General features: G+C 39.0%; 1 protein-coding gene across 8 annotated transcripts in view; it reads left to right on the top strand.

Moving 5' to 3' along the window:
- RBMS3 (RNA binding motif, single stranded interacting protein 3) overlaps window positions 1-23,805 on the top strand; it is an 844,595-nt gene that overhangs the window by 571,539 nt on the left and 249,251 nt on the right. For all 8 annotated transcript variants that reach the window (XM_006890636.1, XM_006890630.1, XM_006890633.1 and 5 more), the window contains exon 6: window positions 4,373-4,452. In XM_006890636.1, the coding sequence (XP_006890698.1) occupies window positions 4,373-4,452 (80 nt within the window). The remainder of the gene's footprint in view (window positions 1-4,372; window positions 4,453-23,805) is intronic.

Here is a 23,805-nt window from a genome sequence, read left to right as displayed (position 1 = left end):
CTGGTTGCCGATAAATGAGTTTCTCCAACAATCCCTTCTACAGATATAGTCATTCTGATTCCTGTGTAGTCCGCTGGGTGAGGTTCATGTGTAAAGTCACTTTTTGTGTTTCTTTTAAAAAGTTACGTGCTATGAATAAATCATTGAATATACAAAATTCATCCACTCTCCAGCCTCATCTTTGTCACAAAGTCTGTGCATTTCAACTTTCTCATTGTTTGCACTCTAAGTCACCAATAATTATTAATGCCTCTTTATTTCATAGTTGATTAGTTTCAGACTGCACAATTTAGTGGAAATCCTCTATTTCCTCCTTTTTGGCTTTAGGTTTTGGTGCAGTATTTGAGTAATAGTCATGTTAACAAGGGGCTCTGGTGGCCTACTGATAAGAATCTGTGCTGCAATCTCGAAGGTACGCAGTTCAAGTCTGCTGCTCCGTGGGACAAGGGTGGGCAGTCTCCTCCTGTGTGGTTAACTGCCTCTGAAACCCACTGGAAGGTCAACTGTGGATCAGGTCCAATTCTGGTACACAACAACATGTTAATAAGTCTTCCTTGTCTGTTTATGGATAGTATCCTATCACGTCTAGCATTGGACTTTAGGCTAGACCTTGACATTATCACTTTAATTATGAATACAACATCATTCTTCCTCAGATTTTCCTTCCTGATGTAGTAGATCATACAGTTTTCTGATTCTAAGTGATCCATACCTATCCATTTCAGACTAGAATGCCCAGAAGTTCATCTAATCATCTAATGTAATCATCTAATGCCTAGAATGTAGATGTTCATGCGTGAATTTCATTGTGTACAACTTTCCATTTTGCAACATTCATACTTAATACATTCCATGTTCCAGTTAATAATTCTTTGCAGCTGTCTCTCCACATACTGACTACACCCTATCTGGGGTCTACCTCTCATACTATAGCTACCTGCACTTCTCTATTATCTGTAAGGTCCTAGAAGACCTACCCTTACGGAAGTGATGCCTCATCCTGTTGCTTAGTCTCTTAATCTAGGAGCTCTAGTGCAACCTTTCAACTTTGGGTGATTCTTCTGACACTTCAAACACTGATGGCATAGTATCCAGCATCACAGAAACCCAAAAGTTACACCATTTACTCAAGAAAGCATCAAGAAGTGGATGTAGATGGGTGGTACCCACTAGATTATGACCCGTATGTGCCTGTGAGAGTAGAACTGAATTTACCTTTATGACACAACTTGTAGCCAAACAGTAGACAGATGAATTGTGTTGATAGTAAAGTGAACACCAGTAAGATATTCAGCTCCATAAACTTTGAACCACAGGATCATAAGAGAAGCATTTGTCCAAGGATAAAACTCCAAACATAGGAAGGGAGAGAGTGGTTGGATGGATGGATGGATGGATAGATAGATAGATAGATAGATAGATAGATAGGTAGGTAGATAGATAGGTAGGTAGATAGATAGATAGATGAATGAATAGAAGCAAGAACCATGGAGTGGGAAGAGTGATGATACAAAGTGGGTCTTTTAATTAATGTCATAAAATATGTATGTATTGTTAAATAGAATACAATCTACTCTGTCAACTCCCATTGTAATGATTGTAACATGGGTTGGGGGTTTTTTTCCCCTAAAAAGATGATGATGGGAAAAAAGTAGTCTCTGTACCAAAAAGAATTGGTCAATATTCAGCTATTTCAGGAGGTATCATATGATTAAGAATTGACCAGGAAGAAGTGAAAAACAAGACTTAAAGGATTAACAGAATACCAATTGAGATGCTTCAACAAACTGATGCAACACTGGAGGTATTAGCTCCAGTATTAGAATATTGTAGTTGTCGTTAAGTGCCGTTGAGTTGTAGATGACTAGGATAGATATACTAAAAAAGGTAGAAAGAGTTATCTAGCCAACTGACTGGAAGATATCCATATGAGTGCTTGTTAAAAAACTAAAATGTAATCTAACACAATACCAAAATTGTTGAATAATATCAATATCACATACAAGTAAAATTTTGCTTATGACAATTCAAAATTATCACCAAAGTGTATCACTACAACACTACTAGAAATTCCAGCCAGATTCAGAAGAATGTGTGGAACAAGATGTATTGTCAGTTGGATACTGGCTGAAAGCAGAGACTTGTGTGTTATTGACTATGCAATGACACTTGGTTTTGTGGATCATCTCAGATACACTCGAGTCCACTGTGAGTCACTTTGTCAGTCCATCTTGTTGAGGGTCTTCCTCTCTTTCTCTGACCCTCCACCTTTCCCAACAAGTCCTGGCCTCTTCCATCACCATGTCCTAAGTCAAAGTATGTGAGAAGTTGAACCATCCTTGTCCATCAGGAGCACCCTCATCGCACCTTCTTCAGAACATATTTGTTCTTATGGTAATCTATGGAATATTCAGTACTCTTCTGCAGTACTAATACTCAAAAATATTAATTCTTCTGTCGTCCTTATTTGTCCAACCTCCATTTGCTTAGGAAAAAATGGAAAAGACTATGGCTTGGAATAAATGCACCTTGATCTTTCAACTGATTGAGGAAAGACATCATGCTTGATAGAGATTTAATGCAAAGGTGGAAAACGTTTATCAAGACACAAGGTCATACAATTTGATGGATGGAGGGAGGTATAGGAAAAGGAAACGGGCTAGATCCAGGGAATCTTGAAAGACAGGTCAATGGTGGGTATATTTGAATGGTGGTTAACTTTATAAAATGTAGTGGGGATAATTGTATGAAATACAAAGTGAATAAAGATAGTATGAAAAACAATGTGTATGAACTTTGTAAGCAAGCCAATATAAAAGAAAAATTTATTTAATAAAAAAAAATTTAAAAAAGACACAGTGGCTACAGTGGACTCAATCATAGCAACAATTGTGAGCATAGCACAAGATTAACTAGTTTGTTTTGTTTTTTGGTTTTTTCTATTGTAGATGAGTCACTATGAGTCAGGGCTGACCTGGAAGCATTTAAAAATGAGACAAACAACTCCATACTATAAATAGAAAAGGGCATAATGTAATTAGATTACTCATAAATGTAGAAAATGCTACTGCATTTAAGATTTGACACTACTGCCAAAATTGGCATTATATGGTTAAAAAAATTGAAACATCATTTTATGTGTAAGATAACAAAATTTTGCATAATAAACTCTATTTAGGAATTTATATTAACATTATCTTACCTAATATGAAAATTCAAAATTTAAAGTTAATAAGGATTTGGGTAGATATGTCTCCTTTCCACATTTATGAGACCAAATAACTCTTTTTTGGGTCTAGTTCAGCCACCATGCTTTTGGGTGAACTTGTCATGTTCCTAATGCCAACTTTACTATAGTAACCAGATCTTTTAAGTGCCACCCACTCCAATAAAACACATCTTATCAACATTATTTATAGAATCCCATAGATGTTTTGTTGCTTTCTGGAGTATGCTTAGTAATTATAGACTTTGAAGTTGGAAAAGTGTAATGTCACACCCAACTCTACCAGTTGGTGGCAAAGTACATCTTCCTTCTATACTATGATGCTCTCATTGAGATGAAAGTTGATAGCAAGATCTTCTTTGACCTTTGCCAAGAGACATGAAGATTGCTAACCAAAAGTTGTATGGTTTGGACATACTGAAGGACTTCATAAAAGAAATTTTTGAAAAGACTACAATCTAGAGAATTTTCTGGAGACAATTTACTGTGTTAAGAGAATGATAAGTCTAAATCATCTCTACTGTCTATGCTGTTAGGTGCTGCCACGTCGTCGTGTACCACCCACAGTGACCCTGTGAACAGCCAGCCTGAACCCTGCCCTATTCTATGCCATCTTCACCATCTTGGAAACATTCAAATGCATTACTGAAGTCACTGTGTCAATCCATCTCATTTGGGGATGGGTGTGTGTCTGTCTTTCTTTCAGTGATTCTGCTAATCTTTGTGTGTGTGTGTGTGTGTGCGCGCGCGCACGTGTGTGCGTGCGCGCTCTAAATTTAAATCAACTCTGCTGTCATTAATGACAATTCAGACATTCAATAAATACATATTGAGCCTTTCCGATTGCCCAACTTAATTGTGTGACTTAAATGAGACACTATCTCAGTGTTCTCGGTTTGGAGGACTCTTTCTCCAGTCATCCTGTCAAAGATGACTTTCCACAGAGAGTAAACACAGCACGAGGCAATACGCTTGTAATGTTCTCCCATGACAGCGATCATTGTGACAATAGGCATTTCTTGGAAAATCCTCAGAACAAAATTCCTCATGCTGTCTTCATCCCTTTCTTTTCTTTTTATTAGATTTGCCCATCATTTATGCAACTTCACAGAAATAAATGCTGCTTCGTTTGTCTTCTTTTTCCAGAATGGAGTCTACTGAAAAATGTGAAGTGGTAATTCAACATTTTAATGGGAAATACCTGAAAACACCACCAGGCATCCCAGGTAAGATATGCCACTAACTAATCACTACTTTGTGCCTATCGATAGTATTTCTATTACGATAAGTACTTGACAAAGTCTTGTTTGGTCATTGGAAGGGAAAAGATTACTTTTATAAATGAGTATTTGTGTGTTTAGTTCCATGTCACATCTCATTTTCTCAAAAGTATTTGGTTATTTTTTTTATTCGAGATTGAATTATGTTCCCTGAAAATACATGTTGTAAATCCAAACCTCTATACCTGTGGTTGAACTCCCGTTTGGAAGTGAGTTACCCTTGTTACATGAGTGAGGATTAGTGTGGCCTGTGTTTTAAATCAATATTTTCGGAAATGCTGTTGTTGTGTACCACGGTGTTGGGTCAGACTCAATGGCTGACCTCACAGCGAGTTTTCAGAGGCAGTTAATCACACAGGAGGAGACTGACCTTCCTTCTCCTGCAGACCATCATCTGGTGGATTTGAACCATGTGCCTTTAGGATCACAGTGCAGTTCCTTACCACTTGGCCACCAGAGCACCCTTTTGGAATATAAGAGATTAAATTAGAAAGCTTGAAGAGTAAAGATGGAGTTTGATTGATGGCAAGACACGTGGAGATCTCAGAGAAACCAAGAAGCAGAAGATGAAAAAACAAGACCGTTCCCCACAGCCCAAAGGGAGAAAAAGCCTCCCTGAGAGCCAGTTCTCTGAACTCTAAGCCTTCTAAACGAAAAAAGACATTTTTGTTAAAGCCAATCACTCGTGGTATGTGTATCAGCATTATACCTAACTACAAAGACATCTTCTTTGAAATATCTTTTGAATTTCTTTTGCTAAAGTGAGTTAGGAGAAAATAGCAAAGAATGCACTTGAAATGTAGGATGTTTTGACTCTTATTGCTAATATTTATGTATGAAGCAGGACTGGCATCCACTTCCTAAATAACATGCCTCGAGAAACTCGATGAACTTTGATAAACGTCGATAGTTGTAGAGGGGCTTCAGGCCATTTGTTCATAGGGTTGCTATGAGTTACGCTCGACACTAAGACAATCAACAACAACAACATATATGTTCTTAATCAGTCTATAACCAAAAAAAGTAAGAGTAAGCATTTATAAACTTCTGATAGTAATTTGACGTTGTTATAATATCTGAGTACATAATTTTACAAACATTATGAATAAATGAAAAAATTGGAAGTTAAGCAAGCTAGTAAAACCAAAAACCTGGTCATTTACATAGACAGTTTGCAGAGTCCTACTCTAGAAGACTGTTGGCTTAGCAGGTTAAGAGTTGTACTTCTGGGGAGCTCTGGTGGCCTAGTGGCAAGAAGCTGCAACTACAATCCCAGAGGTGCATGGTTCGAATCCACCAGATGCTCTGCCATTGAAGGAGGGGCAATCTCCTCCTGTACCAGTCAGATCTGATTTGATGGTACATGCACACAAAACTTAATAAAATTAAAACAAAAAAAAGAGTTGTACTTCTAACCCAAAGTCAGGTGATTCAGATTCCCCGACTGCTCTGTGGGAGAAAGATGGGCAGTGTCCTCCCATGTGATATACAGCTTCTGGAAATGTAATAGAGAATCAGCTAAGAGTCATTTCCTACTTGACAGCACATGCCACCATCAACAGTCTAGACTAAGGGGAGCCATGGCCGTGTGATCCAAGGCGAGAGGAGCTGCTAATTCGAAGCCCGCACCTCTGTAGCTGTTAGAGTTCATGGGTGGCAGCCTCCTGCTATGCCATTTACAGCCTCCGAAACCTCACAGAGTGTTGCTTTGGGTCAGGACTAACCAGGCACAAGAGAGACTGGGTGAGTGAGTGAATCATCAAGTTGTAAGCTGCAAATATCTCAACTTCTTATTCAAGTATGTTAGTCAATTTACAGTAAGTTATATTTATGGCTTTTTGGTGCTGCCAAGTCTTCTCTCATTTCAATCACAAACAACAGAGGAGACCTACTTGACAGGTTCTTCAGGCTGTAATCCTTATGAGAATAGATTGCCACATCATTCTCTTCTGAACAATGGGGAAGATTGGAACCCCCAACCATTTGCTTAAGAGTTTAGTGCTTTGTCATGTGCCACCAGGACACCTTGCAACCTTGCAACATGGAAGGGAGGCATTTAATGTTACGGGGAAATGTTTTAAAATAGACCGTACCTGGAAAAGGAACGAAGGAAGGAAGGAAGGAAGGAAGGAAGGAAGGAAGGAAGGAAGGAAGGAAGGAAGGAAGGAAGGTAGGTTGATTTAATGGAGTTTTAAGAATTACAACCAGTAGGTTAAAAAAAAAAAAGGTGAATCAGTGATTTCTTCAGCCCTATAATATTAGTCTCTTTTCTCCCTATAAAAAACTAGATTCCAATCGTGTTTAAATAAATTTATTTAAATTCATCTATTTAAATCCCATGGATGAAGTCTCCAGGCTAAGGTGTTTTAGCTTTCTGCAATATGTTGAACTTATATGGAAGATGTATATGTATAGCGAATATAAAAATGAGTATTTTTGTGGAAGAGTCACAAAGGACTTTTGACTATTTGGTTGGATTTTGGAGAATGTCGGGAAGGAAAGGAGAGGCCCCTCCAGATGAACACTTGGATAATCTGGGATTGGCCGCCCATTGGTTAATAAGTCAGTGTATGATGAAGACAGCCCCTTGATTTGGTTAGCTTTCAAGTACAGTGTTTGCTTGAGAACTGTGCTGTGATCCAATTGGAGGCATATGGTGGTGTTAAGACAAGAATTAGCAGTGTTCATCTCAGCATGTAAGCTGCCATCGCATTTTAGGAGAAATACTTCCTTTTCCCTCCTTTTTTGCATAAACAGGCATGTTAAGGCTCAGTCCTATCACTGAATTATAAAGTTGCATTGGTATTGAATTGACTTCCCCTTTATTTATCCTCTTTTTAGTGTAATAGATCCTATTTATATAGAAAACATTTAGAATAAGTGAGTTTATGGTTGTATTATTAAAAAATAAAAATAAGTGCATTATGTACAAATTTGTGTTGATTCAAGCTTTAATACATATCTCAGAGGGTTTGGTTTTTTTTTTATTTAGGATTTATCATCTTTTTTTTTTAATTGAAAAAAGACCCTGAGTTTTCCTTTCAGCCTGCTTCATTTGAAAGTGTTTTGATAGATTCTTCCACTAATCATACCACTGACTAATAGAATTGAAAACTATAGACAAAGAAAGTCACTACAAATCTATAAGTGTGGGGGCATCCTTTCTGAACGTTCAGGCTGTAATATTAACCTTCTAATATCATAGCTACACCCACTGGAAGCATTGTGAATAGCAAGGACTTAGTTATGAGTTTCTCATTCTCTTTTATCTCCAGGGAGAATGAGAGGCAAATTCATTATTTTCAGTTATAAAACTCTTAAGAGATACATGCTTCTGAGATTTAAGCTCAACATAATAGAATTAAGTATACAGTATTGATCATCATTAGTATTTGAATTTGCTTACTTATAGCTTTGACAACTCAATGGAGTTTAATAAGTGTTTCAAATACTAACTGGAGACACTTAATCTCTTATGTTTAAATTTGATGTGGAATGAAAATAATATAAAAAAAGATTTGGATGTTTTGGGAAAATGTAGTAATAAAATGTCCTCAGTGAGGTTTGTTTACTGAGTTATAAGAGATCTTATTAAATTTGCCTGTGTGTTAGGACCCCAGTGCAATTTGTTTTGGTTTTGGTTTGTCTTTATTGATAGTTTTTGCTTTGTTGTTGTTGCTGTCGGAGATGATGGAATCGTATTCTCAGAAACTCATCATAATTTCGTGGGGCGATGAGGGTATGTATGTAGGAGTCAGTGAGACTGGCTCAGGATAGAGCAGGCTTCAGACTATTGCACATACAATTGTTATAAGTCACAGACAATTCGATGGTACATAACAACCACAACTCTGTACTGAATATTAAGAATGCTGTGTCACTATGAGCCTCATATGATATTGGAGGTGACTTATTTGATGTTTTCAAAAGCAGTGACTAAGTGTCTTTTAGAGATTGTATGTAGGCTAGTTCAAAGCCAGTTACAGTTGGACTGGCCAACCTGCCGTTAAAGAATCTCAACGTTCTGCATCATCAAGATGGAAATCTTTGAATTCAGAAGTCAGTGGTTATATGAAGTTGCACATTAATGGGTTCTGTACAATGCCTTAAGGTTGTGTGGATGAGAGACAACCTAATAGTTAGTGGAGATCATGAGATCCTAAGAAAACTACTGATAAATTGAAAGTTACATCAGTCACCTTCTTCTCACGCAAGGACTTAACTTTCCTCCCTGATGTTAGCACATAGAAGGAGCCCTGCTGGCTCCATGCACAGGGAATTGCACTGCTGACCGCTGTACTTCCCTGGTGCTTTTCATCTACTACCAACTCCAAGGGACGATGATGGAGAATCTCCTCAGGGGTGATTTACAGGCCCCAAACACCTGCTGGTGGACCAGCACCAGCTAGAAGGCCATTACACCTCAACAGCATTGACTTCATAAGCGCATGGAGAGGAACTGGCATCATGTTCACACTGTTGGAGTGTCTATTTAGGGGCCGCTTGGGGAGATACAAGTATGGCAGATGGAGTGTGATTTTAGTTTCTGCCTTTCTTGACGTTGGTTATTCTTCCCATAAAAGATGCAAACCTAATTCTTAATACTATGATCATTTGTATGATCACATACTGTGATATGTCTCTAAAAGGATAAAAATCCATTCCTACGCAATATGTTGAGGTTGGTCAGAATATACAATTCGGACATCATTGTGTTGTTGTCATTAGGCTACATTTGGTTTTTTGGGCTCACAGAGAACCCATGTGACATAACAGCACGGCCACATAGAATTTTCTAGGCTAGAATTTATATGGGAGCAGATCTTTCTCCTACAGAACTGCTGGGGGTTTGAACTAACAGCCACTGGGTTAGAAATGGAACACATAATCGTTTTGCCTGTAGGGCCTCAGTTAGTGATGTTCAAAAGGACAAAACTGGCTGTATTTATTTTGCTGTCCTCCTTTTTACGTGAGTAATTCCAGAACTGTTTACTCATTAAATATCATTCAATTCCTGACAGAAGGGAACTTTGAAGATATCTTCATTTGGATCATACCTTCTCTCTTGGGCTTCTTTTCCTATTTATTCATAAAAGATCTAATATTAATGAATACATCATGGATTGTGCGTGCCTATTAGAGCTTGCCAGAACTCGGTGTGCTCTGTACGCTTTGGTTTATAATGTAATTCCCTAGATTTAGTTCCCTGGATTAATGAAGTCAACACACATGCCAAAAATCAAATTAGTTGAGTTCTAGAATGTACGGTACAGGAAGTTAATAAAGATCAGGCATCTGTGTTGCTACTGGCAGTAGAGGGGAACTTTAGAAAAAGAAAGCACCCGAAAGGTGTGTATTAAACAATGTCAATCATATAGAAAGAGATCATTCAGGATTTTCTCCTGCCCCCACAGGGAGAGGAAAACAGAGTGATCCATAAATGTTGCATGTCCTACATATCGATCCTGATGTTTCTGGACAAAATGAAGGCTCATTAGCCGCTTGCCTGTCTAACCCCAGACATTTCTTTGTCCTGTAATGGATTGCACAGCAATGTTGGACAGCCCCAAAGTGTTCCATTTTCAAACCTCTGGCAAAAGCAAAGGGTAAGTTCCCAGACACTTCAGGGAGCTGCCGGGCATAAGCTTGAAAGGCTCACCTTCAAAGAGCCCCCAGAGCAGAGCAATGCACCCCACAGGAGAGGCTTCCACATGGCAGGGCGCGTATTGATGAATGGAGCCTGCATGTCAGCGTGGGGGAAAGCAACCGTGCTGAGCTCCCCGACTACGTGTTTGCCTGCTGGCCCGTGTTCCTACCAGTGGAGCGGTCTTTGCAGGACAAATTGGAATAAAGCACATTTGGTATGATTTTCTTACTCTCTCTAATCCCAGCTGAACACTCAATTAGGGCAATGTGGGCTAGGAGCTCTTCACGTTAGGATAGGAGACCTTTCTGCTATTAACAGCACCGACCGAAAGAAATCTGGACAAATCACCGAGAGATTTTTCTATTTTCACATAAATAGAGTAAGGCTGGATATCTTTGACATAGCAAGTTTACTGTATGTGTTTATGTAAATTAAAATATGTGGGATTGTGGAAATGTATGTATACTTAGTAGGAGAGTATGAGGAAAAATGTTTATATTTTGATAAAATTCAGTATTTTTAGTGTAAATTTAAAACTTCTTCCAATGGTGGTATAACTCATTTATAATTGTTGTTGTTGTTGTTGTGTGCCGTCGAGTCGCTTGCAACTAATTTATAATATATATATTTATAATATGATGATGTTGTTGTTAAGTGCCATCAAGTTGTGGGTGACTCATAGCTATCCTATGATCTAAAGTCCTCAACACTTGCGTGACTTTCATCCTTTCTCCAGGTTCATAGGGTTTCTGGAGGCAAGCTATTTTGGAAGTGGATGCCACTCCTGCTTCTAAGCTTGTTTTAATTGGGAAGCTCCAACAGATACTGTCCATCATGGGTAACTATTATCACATTTGACACTTCAATGTTGCGGTGTTCAGCTTCACAGCAACCACAAGTTACCTCTGTACAGCAAGTGGACAGACCAGTGCTATACCACTTAGAAGAATGTTTGACCAAAAACAATTAAAAACAGGCCTGAGGGCCTCAAATTATACGACAAGGGTAAAATATTAATATACATATAATATCAGTATATTGTAAAAGAAACCAAGGTAACAATTTACATACATGAAATGTTAGTAAAAAGTCTAAAATCAGAACATTTGAGCAAAGATTGTTTTTTATTAATTAGAAGTATTACAGAGTTTTAGGGCACTCTGGTAGCTCAGTAACAGGGAGTTGGACTGCCAACCCAAAAGGAACATGGTTCAAATCCATGAGCTGCCTCTCGGGAGAAGGATGGGCAGTCCCGTCTCATGTGATTTACTGACTCAGAAAACCTACTGGAGAGTCAGCTGTGGGCTGGTTCCGTCTTCACAGTGTGACAGTGCTCAACCACAATGTCACAGAGTTCACAGCTTTTATTTACCTAGAGGTCAAACCACTGCCTTTAAGTAGCCTCGAACTCCCAGTGACCTTGGGTGGGATGGAGTGCAGCTGTGTTCCACAGGATTTCTCAGTGGTGAATTTCCTTAGAAGTAAATCACCAGGCTGTTCTTCTGAGGCTTCTGTGTGTAGATGTGAATCTACAACTCTTTGGTTAGCCACCATAGTAACCATTTGTATCATCCGGAAATCTTTCCTCATTAGTAACAAACAGTCTGTTAAGTACATAAATGCAAATACAATTGAGTTGTTATTGTGATTATATGCCATTGAGCTGTCTGAGACTCTGTAACAATAACTCAGAATCCTGCCATATCCTGAGCCAATCTCAGTATCTCTGACAAGTGCCCCCTTTATCCCAGTCACTGTGTCAATCCATCTTGCTGGGGGCTTCCTCTCCTGTTCTGTCCTTCCACCCTTCCCCTGTACTATCCCTCCACTCTTCCAAGCATGATGTCTTTCTCCAAGGACAGTTCCCTCTGGGCAATATGTCCAAAGGATGTGAGACAGAGCTTCAGTATCCTTGCCTCCAAAGAATAACTTGGCTTCACTCTCTCTAGGACAAACCTGTTTGTTTTCTTGGCAGTCCACGGAATGTTCAGTACTCTACGCCAGCACCACAGCTCAAAGGCATCAATTCTTCTGTGGCTTCCTTAGTCATTGTCCAGCTCTTTGGCGATGAATAAAGTAAATCAAGTCATTGCAGAGACCATGGCCTGGATCAGGAAAACCTTAGACTCTAGATGTCAGCTGTGGCTCTTATGTTCTACTGTTCGTATTTTATTATTTACACCTAAAACACCAAGTATAGGTGACTTTGTTTAGAAACTCTCTTTGGCCCCAGGATCTAGTTGTCTAAAGTCTTGATAGTTTCATGGGCTAAAGAGGATGAAAGAGAATCTTGTCGCCAGATCTCTAGAATCAGGAGCCTAACTTATTAATTATATCTAAACTAACAATTCAGTTAGAGGTGTGCAGTTTCCGCACTGAAAACTTGAGTCTGAAAGCTTTCATAGTAAACACGAAAACATTCTTTTTCATTCTAAGAAGATGTTTGGATTTGCCTTCTATCAGTGTCACTAATGAGTAGTTAAACCATTTAGTGTTCTTGTCCGAATTAGTCCTATTAGCAAACCAAGAGGGCTGAGTGGCTTAAGACCAATTAAGATACAAGCCAAAGAAACCAAATGCTGAATAATTGAGTAATTAGTGTATTTCCAGATCCAGAATCTCACTTAATAGGATTGATTTAGAAACAAATTCTAACCAAGTTTTGGATGGATGAATAGTATCTTTAATTAAATGCTTGCTACTCTCCAAGTAACCCGTCACACAAACATCTCATAATTTATTAACAAATCTTTCAGAAAGATAAGTCTGACAATTTTAAGAAAATATTTTAAGGGTAATATGAATGAGAACACTCATTAGGCAAGCTCTGAACCAGCATCATTTGTTTATCGTATTAGCTGTTGCCTCTGATTTCTTACCTCTTTAAGTCTATGAATAATGAATCAATTAGTTTACTATTACTTTAGTCATTTTTCAGTACAAAAAGCACCGTCTTTCATAGGAACTTGACATGCTTAAAATCTGTTTGTGGAATTCTTGAATTTTAAAGATGTATTCAGATCATTAAGGGTGTTTTCTGGGAGATTTGATGTTTACCTCCCCCCACCCCCTCATCAACAATTGACCCGTAAGTAGTTGGACTATAAGAACTGCAACTTTGTTTGTGTTTCTAATATCTAAACCAGTTTCTGGCACAGAGGCACACTTCTAATTGATAAATTAATTGATAATTCCCTTGTGGTAGACAAGTTTAAGGAAAATACACATACAATTTTAAAAAACCATCACTACAAAGTTAATTCTGACTCATAAAGAATTTCTAGTACAGAAAACAGCTCTCCTTAGGGTTTTGTAAGGCTCTAATCTTGATAGACATTGACTGCCACATCTTTCTCTCATAGAGTCCTTAGTGCACTCAAAACACTGATCTTTCCATTTGCAACTGAGTGCTTGATTACTCAGCCACTAGGATTCCTTCAAAGTAAACATAAGACTCTTTATAAGTAGAAGAGGGAATCAGGGAGCAATGGGATGTGCAAAAGGCTTGATCAGTCATTATTGAAGTGAAGAAGGAGGAATGGAGCTAGAAGTCAAAGTGTGTGAGTGGCCTCTAGAAACTTAAAAGACAAGGAACTTGAATCTCCCAAACACTGCCAGAAAGGAACTAAGATCTGTCAACTCTGATTTTAACTCAGTGAGATCCATGCCAGACTTTTGGAGAACAACAAGCTAATAAATGTGTGTTGCTTTAAGTATCTAAATGTGTGTTAACATGTTACAACACCAATGGAAATATAATACACCAGTATTAAACTTGTTATACTAAATGTGTTATTCCAAATTTTAGCTGTACATTATTAAGTAGTCTCTGGAAAATGTATAACTTCTTTTATTCATTTATTGTCTTCTTTATTACTAACATTTGAGTTGCTACTGTGTTAATTATTTTTACTTTCTAGAGTCTGATTTTTTAAAAAAGTTATTTTAGAAGACAATGAAACATAAAAAGAAAAAAAAAGGCTCTGAGGAATAGGTCCTTACATTTCAGAGCACATTGTTTTGGCCCAAAGAAATAAAATATTCATTTAACCCATCTGGTATCATAAAATATGCCAGGAAAAGTATCCCAACTTTAAAACGACATACATTCCAATGCGATCCTCGACAATCTCAACCTCATAAATTCGTTAATTCCCTTCACTAAATATTACTAGAAAATAAAAAGGGAACTTAATCAAGGTATATATAGCTGACATCAGATTTATATCTTATATTGGAATGTCTGAAGCATAAATCTGCCCCAGCTCCTCACTGCCCCATGAAATAAAGCATGACTTATAGTTTTAAATGGGTGAGTCCTATATGCAAGCTTGATTTTGAGACACAAATAAAAGCGTAAGGATGAGTGTGTGTGTGTGTAATTTTGTTGTTGGTGTTAGATGCTGTTGAGTTGGCTGGACACATAGCATCCCCATGTTCAACAGATATCCTGCATTGTCGATATGAATATATTCTATACATTAACAAGAAAATAACAAGACAACTCTGATGACTTAGTGATGAGTGTGAAAATTTCCAGAGATTGTAGAGAAAAGTGTTTCTCAGACAAAGCTATATTACCCCGGTAGCAAGAACTGAGAGTGGGATTTATTTTAGACCAGGGGTTTATATATCAAATGTTAGCACTGGTTGACTCGCTCAAATGACCCAAAGTAAACCAGCTCAATTTAAAGTGATTTCTAGCTGTTTGACATCAGAGCAGATGTTGCTGGTATTCCCGGGGTGCTGGCCTATCTTTCTACATCCAGCACTGGTACCTTTCTTTCCAGATAATACTGTCCTCAGGCTGATAGGGTATGTTTTTATGAGCAGCAAATGTCTGAAATGATTGAATATTTAAATCACCCTGGGGTCAACTGCAAAGGAGGCTTGGTGACTGTTACAGTGTCTAAAGTGTTGATCTACTAAATAGAAGGTTAACAGTTCAAATCCACCTACTTCTCTGAGGGAGAAAGATAGTTTCCTCCCAAAAAAATTTACAGCCCTGAGAACCTGATGGAGGATCACCGTGAGGGGAGCCGAACTTGATAGAAGTGGCTGACGGGGGGCACTGGTAAGCACTATATATGCACTGATGCTTTGGATATCAAGATTCCGTTCTCTTGCTCCTGGTGAAGACACTCCTTGTGACCATCTCTATCTCCATAGTAGCTTACGCCTAACATGGATCAGTTACATATGCTTCTTTGAGTCCTTCACCTCATCCGTATGATTCTCAGTCTCCCTCTTAATTCTTCCTGGGAACACTTCCTAATAACACACTATCCGAGACATTCCTGGTTCAAGGTCTGCTTCTGGTGAACCTACTCTAAAATAGATAGTCAATTCATCTCAGCTTTCTATGTGATCTAATATTTGATTTTGTATGTTTAGCTTTCAATGTCTGTGAATATATGATTTAGTAAACTGAAATTCTCATCATCCTTTGAGGGAGGATTTGAAAGCAAATCTGAAACTCCTCAAACATTCTCACTTCACTGGAGACAGCAGTACCAGCTAGATAGCAGCTGGGAGCTCCACCAAACACTGTCCATATTGGGAAACCATTATGGCATTGGAAACCCCAGTGGTACAAGGTTCAGCATCACAGCAAACCCAGATTACCTCAGCACAGCAAATTGACAGAAGAGTGTTGGATGATTTAGAAGAATGTTCCTCCAAAATATAGTAACAAGGGATTAAAATATAATTTCTTGGGCCCAACTTTTAAATACAAGGGCCCTTCAGGGGTTTTGTTGACTTTAAACAAGAGGCTTTAAAAAGAAAAAAACAAAACAAAACAAAAAAACACCAAAAACCAAAAAAACAAACAAAAACCCCACCAAACATTCCACAATGACCCTAACCAAAACAGAAGAGCCCATCTTAGAGTCCAGTCACTTCACCCAGTCTGGAAAATGGAGATAAGGGCTTGGCCTTAAATGCAAGTGTCCTCCTGGAGGTCTTGTTGACTCTAAACAAGAGACTTAAATAAAAACAACCAATTATAAAGATTGCCTAAATATGAACACTGTACTTCACAGAAGAAATAACATATGCAAATTCAGTGTTGTATATCTTTGGACAATTAGATGGCTATTTGAGAGGGAGCCTTTTTGATCTGACAGGATCAGCAATGATACCCTGTGTTAAATTGTTCTCAACTTCTCTCTCTTCCTTTTTGCCAATAAAGTTGTAAATAAAAAACATCACACATTAAAATTCAAAAAAAAAAAAAAAAAAAAATAAAAACAACCAAACAATCCACACAGATTCTCAACCAAAACGAGCAGAGTCCAGCTGCTTCATCCAAGTCCAAAATGGAAGACAAGGGTTTGGCATTCATTATATGTTGTTGTTGTTCAGTGCCATCTAGTATTGACCCTATAAACAAAAGATTTTAACCTTGTTCTGTAACTATTGTCCTTTCTCCAAATTCAGAGTTTCCACAGGCAGGAGGAGGAAGTGGATGACACTCCTGTTTCCAAGCCCATCTTAATCTGGGAGCTTTACAAACAATGTCAACCATGTGTAACCATTATAGCACTTGACAGACCAATGGCACAATGTTCAGTATCACAGCAATCCAAAGTTACCTCAATACAGAGAAATGACAGAACAGTGCTGCACCAATTATGAGTGTTCATTTCAAAAACAATTAAAACCAGGTCCGAGGGCACAAATGAATTTTAAAAGGTTGCAGGTTCACTCATCAGGCTCTCATTGGTTCCCAAGAAGAGGCTTCTGTCAGCCAAAAAAAAAAAAAAACGGGATCCCCATGTTTATGACGGCTTTGTTCACAATAGTAAAGAGTTGGAAACAACCTAAGTGCCCATCAACAAATGAATGGGTAGAGAAGCTGTGGTATATTCACACAATGGAATGCTACACTGCATTGAAAAACAAGGAACTCATGAAATATTATTCAAAATGGGTGACCCTGGAGGACATTATGCTGAGTGAAATATCTCAGTCACGAAAGGACAAATACTACATAGTGCCACTGTTGTAAAATGGGACTGACATTGGGGTTGGGAAAAGATTGAGAAAGATGGGATAAATGATGTATACTGCATTGAAACAAATGAGAAACAACTGTTTAAAAGGGATATGTGATTAGGTATTGTCATAATAGGGGTCCAGAATGAAGGCTGCATAGTGGAGTGGACTTGGGGGGTAGGATTGTATAACAATGAAAGAATTTTTCTTTTACTTTTCAACGAGAAGAACAAACTGGAAGGGAGGGGTGGGCAAGGAGAAAAGTGCAACAATGAATGAATGGAAATCCAAAATCTCTGTAAATTTTCATTAAAATTAATAATGTTGTTGTTAGGTGCTGTCGAGTCATAGGCAACTCAGAACAACCCTATGAACGAAAGGCCTGAGAACTGTTCATAGAGTTTCCGGAGTCGAGCCATTTCGGAAGTGGATGCCACTCCTGCTTCCAAGCTTGTTTTAATCAGGAAGCTCCACCAAACACTGTTCACTATGGGTAACCATTATCACATTTGGCACATCAGTGTCACAGTGTTTAGCATCACAGCAGCCACGAGTTACCTCAGTACAGCAATGCACAGACCAGTGCTATACCACTTAAGAGAATGTCTTATGGAAAAACAATTTGAATCAGGCCTGAGGGCCACAGATTAAAATCACCCACCTTGGGCTTTGGGAAGCCTGCCCCCATCCAACACTGACAGACTCACCTCGAAAGCCACACACATTTTGAAAGGCCTCAGGCCCATGCATCAAACTGTCATTGGTCCCCAGCAAGATGCCCACCCCATCCCACACAGAAAGAAGATAATTGTCTTGATCGTTATAAATTTCCCAAAACTTACATGTTAATTATCAGTTTACAGAATTCCAGTCTCACATGAAATCCCAGCACTGTTTATGCTAGGTGGGCCTACCAACTGGAGCCAGGTAGAGTTCGACTCAGATGACCTTCCATCACATTTCATCAAATCTCCAAGGAAGTAGACTGACTACCTGTCTCCCCTGGAGCTCCGCGAGGCGGATTGCATCGGCACCTCTTTTCGTTAGTAGCTCAGCATATCCTGATCTATTCCACCAGGGTTCTTGTGAATGTTATCTGTGCAGAATGTGTCAATAAAACATTCATGTATTCAATGGAACAACCTATATTTGATAATATAAATCATAACACATATTGAGATGATGAACTATTGCTTCCGCATTGAAACAAAGCAAGCCAAAAAGGATCACTATAGATTAAGAAGCCTGCATGCTTGTTTCTAGACAAGGTGGTGTGCTTCATTTAACTTAAAATGATTTCTTAAATTCTTCATTTGTAATAGCTTTCTAGAATGCATCTGAGTGTTCAAAATGAGATCAGGAAAAAAATTGAGAAGGCAGTTTGAGTCTCTTTAAATCCTAATTATCTTTCCAGTCTTTTCCCAGTCTTCAGACGTGAAAGGGCCTGAATTTTACTCTATCAATAGTCCTCAAAATATTTTTTCTTTTTTAAAAATTTTATTTAATGAAAGTTTACAGAGACTTTGGATTTCCATTCATTCTTTGTTGCACATTTTCCTCCCTGCCCACCCCTTCCCCCAGTTAGTTTTTCTCTTTAAAAAGAAAAAAAAAATTCATTGTTATACAATCCCCACACCCACTCCCAGTCCACTCCACTATGCAGCTTTCATTCTGGACTCTTGTCATGATAATAATACCTAATCATATATTCCTACTAAACAGTTCTCTCCCTCATCTGTTTCCATGCAGTATACATTATTTATCTTTAAGTTTCTCCCCAACTCTGATGTCAGACTTGCTTTCCAACAGTGGCACTATTTAGTATTTGTCCTTTTGTGACTGAGGTATTTCACTCAGCATAATGTCCTCCAGGCTCACCCATTTTGTATTATATTTCATGAGTTCCTTGTTTTTCAATGCAGCGTAGTATTCCATTCTGTGAATATACCACAGCTTCTCTAGCCATTCGTTTGTTGATGGGCAACTTAGGTTGTTTTCAACTCTTTGTTATTGTGAACAAAGCCGCACTAAACATGGGTGTGCATATATCTGTTGGGTGGCAGTTATATTTTCCATTTTTCACTCCTTAAAATTGCTGAAGACCTCTTTATAGGCTTAAAAATGAAGATTTCAGAGAACTTTCATTTACATGTGATATAAAAATCGGACTGAAAATTTAAAGTTATTTTCTCATTAGTTTATTTAAAATAATAATGGGTTCATTAACATGGTAATAAAAATGGCTTTTTTTATTTTAAAACAATTTTTAAAGACATTACCTTGCTTTATATTAAAAAAAAAAATCTCTTCAGTGTATAGTTTAACAGAAGGTAGCAGTATTACTGTGTCTGCTTCTGCATTTAGCCTTCTGCCAAATCAGACTTCATGTGGCTTCTGGGAAACCACACCATACTCAAGAGGAAAGATAACAAAAGGCAAACACTGTGCTTCAGCACTGGAAGATGGGGTTTGAGGTCTCAGATCACCCGGAAAGATCTCAGGCAGCCCAGCCATTTCTCAGATGTGCTGAGCACTGAACAGCACCATCTTGCCAAAAACTCATCATGCCATCTTAAAATACTTGCACACAAATGTACCTTCATTTGAATATTTTACTTCAGTGCATTTGTATGCAACAAAGATTTTCCTTTTATCTTTAAAGTCTTATTATGTTATGGATAGACTCAATTTCGATCATTTTGAATTGGCTTTTGTCAAGATATACCATGATTCCCTAAATCATACTAAGAACATGTTTTCTGCTCACTTAACAGAACATATACCACAATTCTGCCTATCAGTATCAGAGCTCTGGTTTTCTAGTGGTAAGGAGCTGGGCTGACATCCCAAAGGCATGTGGAATGTATGAAGTATGAATGTGGGAACACTGGACATTTTTAAAAAAGAAATGGAGCACATAATTATTGACATACTAGGCATTGGTGGAAACATTCTTCTAAGTGCTATAGCACTGATCTGTGCATTGCTGTACAGAGGCAACTTGTGGCTGCCGTGATGCTAAACACTGCGACACTGACGTGCCAAATGTGATCATGGTTATCTTTGGTGTTTTGTGGAGCTCCCTCATTAAAACAAACTTGGAAGCAGGAGTGGCATCCACATTTAAAATGACTTACCTCCAGAAACTCTATGAACAGTGTTCAGGTCTTTTGTTTATAGGGTCACTACAAGTCATCTACGACAACACTTACCAACAACACTTACCAACAACAACAACAGGCATTAATGAGCTAAACTGGATTGGCAGGGGCCACTTTAATCAAACAATCGTGTAATTTACTATTCCAGGAATGAAAAAGGGGGCGGGGGGGGGGAATGGGTTTGAATTCCCCAGCTGCTCCATGGGAGAAAGATGGGCAGTCTTCCCCTTTGCAAATTACTGCCTCTGGAAACCCATTGGAAGGTCAGCTATGAGCAATTTCTGACTCAGCAGGACACAATATTCCTACTAGTGAATCAAAAGCCAGTGTCATCCAACACTTGGCATAAATGGGATGAATCTATTGTAGCCTCATCTTGGCAATAGATACCCAGTGTTGTTATTTTGTAACTTCAAGTCGGAACCAACGGACAGCTGATTCTCCAGCAGGTTTCAGACACAGTAAAGGAAGGATATTGTTCATCCTTCTCCCCAGAGCAGCTGGTGGATTCTAACAGGGTGCCTTTAGGATTACAGCGCTGGTTCTTACCAATAGGCCACCAGAGCTCCCCAGCTCCAACTCACTGCAGAGAAAACAATTCAATGGAATGTGGGGAGAGTTAAGAAAAAGGGAGCTGGGTATCAGGAAGCCCTGTGTGAAAACAGTACATTGATATTTGAGCATGACTCTCTTAAAGAGCCTTGGTGGCCTATTGGTTAAGTGTTCAGTTTAAGCAGAGCGATGCACACTGGACCTTCCCAGTCACGTGCAGGAGAAAGACGTGGCAGTCGCCTGACTGAAAATGTTACAGCCTTAGAACCCTTTAAAGCTCTCTGCATCCCACTGGATGGTAGAACTATGCTGTTTTCATCTTTGTGTCCTTCCCACTGTCTAACATTTCATGAGTGAGAATGTTGTACAAAGACATTGAAATGGATGAAAAATACCTGAGCACATTGCTCCAGTGGGATTTCTTAACACCGTCTTAATTCTGTCCTCAGAGTGGGTTTTATTAGCAAATGCTTTGAAAGAGGGTGCCTGAACCATCAAGTAGGCTGATTCTGCACAGAAATATTTTGTGCAAAATGTTCTTCCATAAGTTTTCAAATAATTAAATCCCAAAAGCCTGGGATGAAGACAATGTTCACAGGAGCTCTTTTCTTTCTCCTGGAAGGTGAAATAATCTTTCTGTGTTGTGCTGCTATTTCTCCAAATTTAAAAAACAAAATGAAACAAAACAACAACACACAAAACCATAATGGTCTATGGAAATTAAAAGAAGCTAAAGAATATAAAATAAATGTGTTGGAACACCAAGACATTCTGTTGGTTGTTACAATTAATTCTATAACTAGCAATTAGACTTTGTTTTAGGGTTTTGGGTTTTTTCCTAATTAAAATCCACTGAGAACACAGACCAAGTTTTATCGAAGTTTCCTCTCTTCCTGACGCTCCCTAAAAGAAGTTCTGTCCTCACCCAGCATGGAGCCCTCAGATTTTTGTGCAATCAACAGAATGGATTGATTAACCTTTATGTCTGTTTGAACTGCCTCTGGATAAATATTTACACCCCTTTTCCCTGACTTCTTAGTGAAGTTCTTTATCAGTAGCCTCAAGGTCTTTTCTCCTTGACCTTTGGCACCTGGTGGTTCAGAAGGTTTTCATCAAGCTGTTTTATTTACATTGTAATCACTTGGCTGTCCCTGGGAGGTCAAGTTCGCCACAGCCATGGACTCTTCCTGAACTTCAGCAGAATTCTTTTACATTCTGTGGAGATGGTAACTTCAAATTGAAGGTTTCTTGATTTGTAATGCTCAGTAGCAGATTTTCTTTTTAGCTTTTTGTGTACACACAGTTTAAATTTAATATCCCAGTGACTTATCTCCTAAAAGATACAGGTAGAGTCAGGGAATGTCTTTGCTCATCTGTCCTTTATTCTAACACTGAAAACTGTGGGTGTGAGAAAGAGTGTGTGTGTGTGTGTGTGTGTGTGTGTGTGTGTGTGTGTATGAGAGAGAGAGTGAGTGAGTGTGTGTAAGAAAGGCTGGTTGGTTTTGTTGTTGCTCTGTGCTAATCCAGTTGGAACTGACTCATGCATTTGACCTTCAGAGACTGAAAACACAAATTATACAGATTGTTGTTAGGTGCCGTCAAGTTGAGTACAACTCATCGTGACCCTCTGAACATTAGATCGGAGCTGTGTGCTATCCTGTTCCATCCTTATCACTCCAACACAGTCAAGTTCATTGCTGCAGTCCCTGAGTTAAGAATCTTTCACACACCTCCTATATTTACAAGAATGATTCTACTGAAGATTATCCAAAAACGACTGGAACAACACATCCGCAGAGAACTGCCAGAAGTCCAGGCTGGGTTTAGAAGGGGTCATGGTACTAGGGATATTGTAGCTGATGTTAGATGGATCTTAGCTGAAAGCAGGAAATAGCAGAAGAATGTCTATCTGTGTTTCATTGATTATGCAAAGGCACTTGACTGCGTGGATCATAACAAACTGCGGCTGACTCTGAGAAGAATGGGAATCCCAGAACATTTAATCGTGCTAATGCGAAACCTATACATGGACCAAGAGGCAGTTGTCAAAACAGAGCAGGGTAACACTGCATGGTTCAAAATTGGGAAGGGTGTGCGCCAGGGAGGCATCCTGTCTCCATACCTTTTCAACATGTATGCAGAGCAGATTATCCGAGAGGCTGGGCTCTATGAGGAGAATTGTGGCATCAGGATTGGTGGAAGGTCTATTAACAATCTCCGTTATGCAGATGACACAACCCTGCTTGCTGAAACTGAGGAGGACCTCATGCACTTGCTGCAGAGGGTCAAGGACTGCAGCTTTCAATATGGACTGAGGCTCAATGTCAAGAAGACAAAGATTCTCACCACTGGACCAATTAGTAGCATCAGGATGGATGGCAAAGAGATTGAGATTGTTCACAGCTTCAGTTTGCTCGTCTCCATGGTCAACACTCTTGGCACCAGCAGCCAGGAAATAAAAAAAAAAAACATATTGCAATGGGAAAGTCTGCTGTTAGGGACCTCTCTAAAGTACTCAAGAGCAATGGTGTCTTTCTGGAGACTAAGGTGCACCTGATACAGGCCATGGTCTTTGCAATCCCTTGTTATGCATCAGAGAGTTGGACAATGACTAGGGAGGACAGAAGGAGAATTGATGCCTTTGAGCTGTGGTGCTGGAGAAGAATATTGAATGTTCCATGGACTGCCAAGAAAACAGATTCATCCTAGAGAGGGTTAAACCAAGCTGCTCCTTGGAGGCAAGGATTCTGGGGCTTCATCTGACATACTTTGGGCATGTTGCAAGGAGGGGCAGGTCCTTGGAGAGGGACATCATGCTTGGGAGGGTGGAGGGACGGTGCAAGAGGGGAAGACCCTCTATGAAGTGGACTGATTCAGTGACTGGGGTAATTGGGGTGGGTGTGTCAGAGGCAATGCAATTGGCACAGGGTACAGCAGGGT

This window comes from Elephantulus edwardii, unplaced genomic scaffold, assembly GCF_000299155.1.
Source record: "Elephantulus edwardii isolate Elephantulus edwardi_28Jun2011 unplaced genomic scaffold, EleEdw1.0 scaffold00091, whole genome shotgun sequence".
In the NCBI taxonomy this organism is placed as follows: Eukaryota; Metazoa; Chordata; class Mammalia; order Macroscelidea; family Macroscelididae; genus Elephantulus; species Elephantulus edwardii.
The sequence above is the reverse complement of the archived record's forward strand: the minus strand, read 5'-3'. Positions and strand labels throughout refer to the sequence as shown.